Below are 8,900 nucleotides of genomic sequence, written 5' to 3'. Positions count from 1 at the left end.
CATGTCACATTCATGTGCAATATTCAGTATTTCCAGACTTCACAGGGAGGTGGGCATGGAAAGGTTCCAGGCATTGGGGTGGTGCCTCTCACTCTTCTTTCTGTGGTTCCCATGCCAGCTGTCTGGCCGCCAGCCCTCCTCAGCAGGGCAGTGGCTATGGCAGGCTGAGGCACCGGGAGCCCAGGAGACGGTGCCAGGTCAGATAGGCATGTGGACTTCGATCTGGGCACCAGCCCTGGGGCCCTAGGGATTCTCTCCTTGGATGGCAGGCTCCTCTGCTTGGGATTATTGTACTCAGTAGAAGGGCCAAGCAGGAGTAGGACACAGAGCATCAAAGCCAGATATGCTTTCTTGTTTTACTGGGAGGTGGGGACTGAGGCACCCAGTAGTGAACCCTGGGCCAAAGAGAGAATCAGGGAGGCACCCTGAACCAAGGGCTCCAGGCTCAAAGCCTTTGTCTCTCCAAGGGTACCCCAAGGGCTGCTCCTAAATTGGGTGAGAGGAGAAGGAGATTATAGGGTTCCTGGGGTTACCAGGCTCATCTCCGCCCCTGTGAATAGCAATATTAATTGAGCACTTAGTGTGAGCCAGGCTCCAGCCTAGGCACTTCACGGACATTAGTTCACAACAACTTATGAGGTAAGTGCTCCCATCATCCCTATTTTCCAGAGATGAAAACTGAGGCAGAGAGAAGTTAGGTGACTTGCTTGAGGTTGCAGTGAGTGAGCAGTGAAGCCAAGATTTGAAGCCAGGCAGTCCAATTCGGAAGGACAAAGCAGGGAGTGTGTGGGGCAGGGGTTGGGGGGGCTCCTTACTTCACTGAGCCATGGCCTGAGTTCATGAAAAGTCATCTGCCTTTGAAGTTAGACCCCAGTGATTCCATGTTCTCCATCACAGGGGTCTCTCAAATGCCTCTAGCCTCACCCTGCTCTGGGCTTCTCCTCCGCACCCAGATGGGGGTCACAGAATTAGCCTGGTCCCACTACCTGCAGCCACTCTCCTTCAAGTCAGTGTCTCCCTGCCTCCAGAGAGGACTTTGTACAAGACACTAACTTCATCACACCCCTGCTAAAAACTTGGCCTCTGCAGGAGATGAGCCACCTCCTAACTGTGGATTGCAAACTCCTCCAAGATTCCCAGGCCACCTTTTGGTTGCCTGCCTTGACTGCTCCATCAACATCGAAGGAGAGCTTCTGATGCTCACCTTGTGCTTCTCTTCATGCTGATGCCTTCTTCTTGGATTGCCATTCCACCTATTCCCTTCCCACACAATTCCTACTCATCCGTCAAAGCTCATCACAGGCATCACTTCCTCTAGGAAGCTTTCCCTGATCACCTCTGTCCCTGCCAAGCTGAATTCAGTGCTTTCCTGAGCTCTCCCATGGCCTCTGCTGACTCTATCACTGCCCTCCCCATACCATGTACCACTACATCATCAGCTGCCATTCCTATGAGCTCCCAGGGGCACGGGATGCCTCTCTCCTTCTGGAACACAGCAGGGATTGGTACATGGTTGGGACCACATAAAACCCCTGAACAGGACAGATGTTAATAAGCAGCACACACAGTAAGCCTGGTGCTGGGCTAAGGGCTCTGCATGCATTGGTTATTTGTGTCTTCCTTATCCCAACAGCTGGAAAGAGGAGGCACAAGGATTCAAACCAGCAGCTGGGCTCACAACTTCTGCAATTCCTTTTTATTCTCTGTTCTGCACTCTCCAGGGGAAGGATAATCCCCATGAGACCCTTCAGATGGCTCATCTGCTTGCCTTTGTCACCAGAGATCCCAGAGCTTCAGGGATAGGTAGGACAAGGAGGCCTATCCCCTCCCTCCCCTTGTTCCTGGCCTCAGCCTCCAAGCAGGCAGGGGGAGATTCAGTGTGGACCCCTGGATCCCGCCAGCCTGCTGTCTAGGCAGCATCTCTTCTGACTGGTGCATGCCAATGCCCACCAACTATTTAACATCTGGATCATCATCTTTGACTGCGGGTCAGGGGTCATCTTGTGTCTTCTGTCATCCCCAAGCCCAGACTCTTCCTCCAAAATGGTTCCCCAGGATGCCATCTCCAGCCAACCCAACAGCCATGTCCCTCCATCTCTGACCTTCTAGAAGCCGCATCTAACCTACATCTAAACACAGTGGTTCCAAGCAGGGGCTCTAAAGTCAGACACATCTGGACCCCAACCCTGGCTCTTCACCTTTCTACCTCTGTGTCTTTGGCAAATGACTTGACTTCTTGGAGCCTCAGTTTCTTCATCTATACAAATGGGTGTTTATGATACATCGTGAGGATTAAATGAGAAGTCCTGCCTAAGAGCTCCCCACTGCACCGGGCTTGGATCAGAGTGGACAGCTTTTACTATAACCAAACCCAACTCTGCATTTGTAAGTGACCCACTGGGCTCTTGTTTCCCAAGAGATCAGGAGCCCAGGACAATGACCTAGGTGCTACATACTGACCCCCTCTCCCTTTGACCCTTGGCTGACTCAACTGCACACATCTGCTGAGATGCTGCGCTCTTTGGAAAGTGGGAAGAGGACAGGAAAGAACATTTATTGAGCACTGACCCCTCCTGCAGATTTTTCAGCATGTCACTGGGGCAGCCCTTTCTGCTTTCTAGACCAAGTCAGAGCCTAACAGAAGGAACTGGCAGGCCATCAAACTCCTGCTCCATCACTTTGTAGATGCCATCCACATGCCAGCTCCCTGAAGTGACTGCCTGAATCTTTCAACAACCCCACATGGCAGGAAGCACTGTGCCCATTTTATAGATGAGGACACTGAGACTCAGGGAGGTGGCGCAACCTGCCTGACAACCTGGAGCTTGTAAGCATGCACTCAGCCAGCTCCAGATCCTGTGCTCCACTGGGCTCCAGGAACAGGCAGGGAAGTACTGCACTGGGAGTCCGCAGCCCCCCTTTCCTGCTCTGCAAGTCACGTCCTCTCTCTGGCCTCAGTGTCTCTATCTACAAAATGATGGAGCAGGAGTTTGATGGCCTGCCAGTTCCTTCTGTTAGGCTCTGATTTGGACAGGCCTCTAGAAAGCAGAAAGGGCTGTCCCAGTGACATGCTGAAAAATCTGCAGGAGGCCTGGCTCTGGTGTCCACCTCTGCTGTCCATCTGGGGAAAGCTGCTCTCCAGAGCAAGATCTGGCTTCAGCTGGCTCTGGCTGTTTAGCAATTAAAGGGTATAATAAATATGGCAGCTCATAAATGGGCTACCTGTATTTATTATGTATCACATTCATTACAGATTACATCTAATGGGCAGCTTGTGGAGGGCTGGGCTCCCAGACAAATGCAATAAAAGGAGACATGTCTCCTGGGAAGAGCCTCCAACAACCTCAAAGGTGAGGCATGTAGAAAGATACATGATGTGAGCCAGAGGGAGATATAGAAGCCCATCTTCCAGCTACCAGCTTCCAGGCAGGACAGGTGAGTGGAAAGAGGGCTTTGAGTCTCAACAGAGATTCAGATCCCAGCTCTGCCAGGCTTAGCTGGGAGCCTGGGGTAAGTTCCTGAACTGCATGCATCTGAGTTTGTCTTTAAAATGAGTATAAAAATAATGCTTTCCTCATAATGTATGGGAAGACTGAGCCCAGGGCTTGCTACCTGGTATCCCCTAACAGCAACAGCTAGTAAGAGCTGCCATCCGTGGATCTCTTACTAGGTGCCAAGGAACATGTGCAATCTCACTTAATCCTCACAAAGATCCAGGACACAGGTAGTCATCCCCATTTCTCAAGTGAGGGAATTGAGGCTCAGGGAATGGTGTTCACTTGTCCACAGTCACATAGCACGGAAGTGTCTGAGCCAAAATCTGAACCCAGGTCTGTCTTACTCTGGAGCCATAACACTTAAGTGGCATTTTCAATGAGTGCTAATTCCCTTGCCTCATTCATCCATCTTCCTCCAAAATTCAGGCCTGTCTTCACACCTCCTATGCCATGTTATTTCCCCCTGTCTGGGGGAAACTGCCTTCTAAGCCATCGCTCATTGCCAGGCTGAAGTCTAAAGACCAGTGTCTGCCCGCTCATCCTGACAAGGGGCCTCTGAATGTCTCCACACATCCCCACAGCCAATTAGCCAGACAAGAATGATAGACACAAGGAACCCCCAATCCCTGCCTGGATCTGGCTGTTAGCTCAAAGAACCCACTTAGCCTCTTGAAAACTATGCCAACCACTGACCAGTTCCCTAATTGACCTCTGAGGAGAGTGGGAACAGAGACAATCTCTGGAAGGTGAGCTGAGAAGAAACTTGAGACCATGAGGTCCAAGGGCCTCTCTGTTGAACAGAAATGATGCATCCTCCCTGGGGCCAGAGGTGAAAGGTCTACTGATGTTTCCCATTCCATGAAGGGGACAGGGACCCAGAGGGGACAGTATCAGGGTGGGTGGGAGGTGTAGGGTCAGATTGGACCCAGCTCTCACTCTTTCCACCCTCAGGACCTTGGAAAAACCACATAATCTCTCTGGGCCTTTGCTTTCATGTCTGCAAAATGGTGCCAGGAATACTGACCTCTTCAGGAAACTGTACAGACTGAGGATTAAATGAAAAATGTGTGAGAGCCTTGCACCATGCCTAACACATGGTGGCCCTGTCCCTTCTCTCCTCCCTGCTGCCCAGCCATGAGGTGGCTCCTCGCACCTGCTCTCCAGGACACAGGTTCAGCTGAGGGGATGACTCTGATGTGGAGGATTCTTAAATGGGGAGAATGGCTCTCACACTGGGTTCCCTGAGGCTAGCAATATCTTAAAGCTATTTTCAGGGTTTCAAATAACATCTCAGAAATTATCCCCTCGCCACCAGTTCAAGGGGCAAGTGTCTTGGGTTTTGGAGCAATTAAACGAATCCAGGGAGAGGACTGTGTTTCTCGGGCTGCTCAGAAGTTCAGGCCACCAGGTGTGTATGACTCTGCAGTAGAAAAACTAAGAAGCAGCTTTAACATATACTTAGTAAATGATTTGATAAAGACAGCACTGTTTGGTAGGTAAAATCTTTTAAGTTCTGGGAGCCAGAGGGATGAAATGCAGGAGTCAGCTTTGCAGGCAAATTTGACATTGTGTGAATTCAGCCCCCACATGCACCAGGAAAGTGTGCAGGAGAGTGGCTCAGGCACTGCATTCCAGCTGCCCTTCCATGAAGGCAGCTGCCCCAGGGCGAGCATGCCAGGGAGCTGTGGGCCTGCCTCCAGGGATCTCACAGTCTCAAGGCCCCTGTGCCTGTCACAGTGTTCCCTCGCCTGGCCAGGTGAGGGTTCTGGGCTTGCAGGTGGTGTTTTATCATACAACATGACCCCCAGATGCAGCTGACTGTTTCTTGTATATAACAAAACCAGATGTTTAAGAGCTTTAAGGGGATTTTAAATGAACTTTTATTGATAGTACTGTTTGTATAACCCTGAATTCGTAGCCAGCCCTTGTATAACTTATGTCACCAGCATTTCAAGAAATGAAGTTCTTGGTCATGAAAAATTAGGGCAGCCCTGACCTGGCCCAACACTCTCACTCTGGAAATGAGAAAACTGAGGCTGAGAATGGGAAAGGGATTTGGCTAAAATGGTGATGAATATCAGCCCAGAGCCCTGTTTCTTGAATCCCGAGTGAGTGCCCTGTGGATATACTACATATGTGATACTTTACTTATTTATTTTCATAGCACAGATCTTCCCTTGTTTGAACACATTCATAAAGGTGTAGACTGGCCTTGTTTACTGCCATATACCTAGTGTCCAGAGCAGTGCCTGGCACATAACGGGTCCTCAATTAATGTCTGAAAGAATGAATGACTAGCAGGAAAAGAGAAAATTGAGACAGACAGTGGGGAGTCATAAAATCAGAGAGATAAACAAAGACAAGTCAAAAAGAGGGAAAGATGGAGAAAGACTGAATGTTAAAGATAGAGAAAGAGACAGCAACATGTGATAAAGCAAGAGACAGACAAAGGAAACGAATTGAGAAGGAGAGGGGTCAGCGTGCACAGGGAGATAGGAAAGAGGTACAGAGAGAGAGAGGCAGCTGCCGAATTTCACCTGGGCTGTTCTTGAGCAGAACAGAGTTCTCCTGGTCAGAGGGGCTCCTGTATATTTCTTTTATTGGCCCAGCTTGTCCTGTAAAAGAAAATATTCTATTACTCTAGGAAGTCAGTAAGAAGCAGCTCTGTTCAAGAAGCTGTTTATGAAAGCCCGCCCTCCAGATGCACACAGGCCAAGGGCCTTGCTAATCTGGTCCGTTAGCACTAATGAAAAGCTCTCAGCATCTGGGGCCACTCTAGCTGGGGAGGCCTGCACAGGATGCCCCCCTTCTGCCCAGATGGCAGCTCCTGGGTGCCCTTGCTGGAGCTGAGTGGGAAACCACATCTTCAAGAGATTTGCAGTTTCTGGCATGGCTTCATCTACGCTGACATGCTGCGTGTGGCTGCTGAGCTGGGAGGAGACAGGGGGCATGGTGGCCCAGACACCTGGATACCACCTGGATGCTGCCTGGGTGCCTGCAGTGCTGTCTTGGCACAGAGAGTGCAAGCAGGGCCCTGCTCATCAAACCCCATCCCAGAGAGACTTCCAGGAGAAAGAAATTTGTTGCTGGAAGGGGTTCCTTAGCCTCACATAAGGATTTGCCAGAAGGTTCCTTTAGAGAGCCAGCTCCCAGCAGTGGAAATGAGGGTTTGGTCTCAGCAGCCAAGTAGACCCAGATGGAGGCTCTGGTTCTGCCTCACCTGTGGGGAATTCCACAGCCAGGTTCTGGGTAAATGAGGCCAAGGGACCTGGAGAGGGAGCCTAGCTTGCCCAACATCACACAGCCAGTGTGATGGAGCTGGAATCAAAACTAGCTCTGACAGAGAGTGTTAATTCATCTGTGTGATTACACTGAATCATCACAACAGCCCTGCTAGGTGGACTATTGTTCCATTTTACAGCAGGGAACTGAGGCTTAGAGCTTTAAGTTGCAAAGCTGAGCATCCTCCTGAGATCCAGGCTTTTTCGACAACTCTAGGAAAGACATCAGGGAGGCTGTGCTCGGAACCAGGAAAGGGAAGAGGGTAGGAGCCCAGCCCCAGCTGGTGTGAAGTGATGAATCCCCTGAAACTGGCCCTGATGGTGGTGGGAGGTTCTGTGTGCTCCCCCCGCCCCACCCCATGCAGGACCCCACCAGCAGGGTGGGATCTGGGAGGAGAAGGCCCCTGGTCTCCTGACATCACCATTCCCTGACCAGCATTTCAGGCTGGCAGTTGTCCTGAGTGTGACATGGCCCATCTTCCTCTGGACACTGAGGCTGGGATGAAAGGCCCAAGTGACACAGAAGGTCCACCCAGTGACGAGGAGAAGGTGCTAAAGTCCATGTGAATATCTGGTGTCTCCCTGCCGACTCTTCACCAGGGTGCTCCCACCCATTGTATGGGCTCCTGGGAAAGCCAGGCTTGCTCCTCTCTTGAGTCCCACCTGCCCTGAACAACCTTCTATCTCTTTGTCCTCACTCCCCCAGACCAAGGTCTGGCTCCTGAATGTTTTCTGACACAAGATCTGAACTCAGGGGAAACTGGAGAAGGACCGCTTGGGAGATGCCTGCCACTCACCCCCCAGTCACTGCTGCCTCTGCCCAGCCTGGGCCGGTACCTGCCTGGGCCAGCTCCCTCGAGACCTTTGGAAAGTCACTACCCTCCCAGAGATGCTAGGATCTTCTCTGAAAACTGTGGTTCTCAATTTGAAAGTCAAAGATGGTTGTGAGAATTCGTGATGTAAAGCATGTGAAATTAAATGATATGAAATGAAAACACTTTGAAACCTGCAAAGCTCTGTTTCCATGGGAGCTATTATTATCAGCATCACCATGTATTGGAAATAAGTGTATACCCAAACCACGTTCACCAGTTACCAGTGAAGGTGGCTGTGGGGAAGGACCGTGGGCGTATGGTTTGCAAACATCTTTCCCCTAACTGGCCCCAAATTCAAATTAGTTGCTACAGCTCTGTTATAGCTGACCTTGATCGTAACTAACAGTATTGAGTGTTTACCACATACCAGACCCTGCTAACCATTTCTCCTGCTTTCTCTTATTTAATCCTCACCTAGGAGGGGGGCCCATCATTATTATCCCATTTTACAGATAAGGAAACTGAAGCTCAGAAAATGTGATTAACTGACCTGAGTTTATTCACATAGTAAGACATGGCCATGATTCAGGCCCAAGTCAGCTGGACTCCAAAGCAGAAGTCCTGACAAGACACCCCTCCATGGATGTGGCACCAGAGAGAAGACACCAGAAAGAGGAAGTTCTCTGCCCTGGCCTCCAAGCCTCCAGCCCAGCGCTGCTCTGTCCTGAATCAGGCACGCAGACAAATTCCTCATGCCAGCTGGAGGCCTCTGCGGATGACCTGATCTGCCATCCCTTGACAGATGGGAGTCCTGAGGCCCAGAGAGGGGCAGAGGCATGGCGAGGTCATGCAGAGCCAGAAGGCTCTCTGCAGGCCCCTGCCTGGGCCAGACAGCTTTATTAATCCTGCCCCTCCCACCGCCCCAGATGGTGGCTAAATTCCATCTGCACAGAGGGGGCCAGGAGGGGTGCTCTGATTAAGAAGAACAGCTCAGTTCATAAATCAGACATTTTACTCTCACTGCTCCCTGCCCCAGGCATGCTTTCTGGAGAGAGAGAAAAGGAGGCAGGTGGACAGGAGCACCGGAGGGGCCTCCATTGGAGGAAGCAAATGTAGGTCTGGACTCATGTAGAGCCGAGAAATGTCTTGTAAAGCGCTCCCACCAGGTGAGGGTGCTGTGGTCCAGGGCAGAGTCTCAGGGTCCCAAGGGAACTGCCTCACCTCCAGGAGCTTAGAACTTGGCTCTGGCCTGAGGAGCTGTGAAGCCTGGGTCAGCCTCCGCGGCTCTTCATCTGCAAGGTGGGGAT

At 51.0% G+C, this 8,900-nt stretch overlaps 1 protein-coding gene across 5 annotated transcripts in view; it reads left to right on the top strand.

Annotated features, from left to right (window-relative positions):
• The window catches only part of TP53I11 (tumor protein p53 inducible protein 11), a 48,621-nt gene extending 40,880 nt beyond the window's left edge, over positions 1-7,741 (top strand). For all 5 annotated transcript variants that reach the window (XM_057507586.1, XM_036891592.2, XM_036891594.2 and 2 more), the window contains one exon: positions 7,485-7,741. In XM_057507586.1, the coding sequence (XP_057363569.1) occupies positions 7,485-7,726 (242 nt within the window). In that variant the 3' untranslated portion in view covers positions 7,727-7,741. The remainder of the gene's footprint in view (positions 1-7,484) is intronic.
• The last annotated feature ends 1,159 nt before the right edge of the window (positions 7,742-8,900 follow it).

Source organism: Manis pentadactyla, chromosome 9, assembly GCF_030020395.1.
Source record: "Manis pentadactyla isolate mManPen7 chromosome 9, mManPen7.hap1, whole genome shotgun sequence".
NCBI classification, from domain to species: Eukaryota; Metazoa; Chordata; class Mammalia; order Pholidota; family Manidae; genus Manis; species Manis pentadactyla.
Note: the sequence above shows the minus strand (reverse complement) of the source record. Positions and strands in the feature narration are given on the sequence as shown.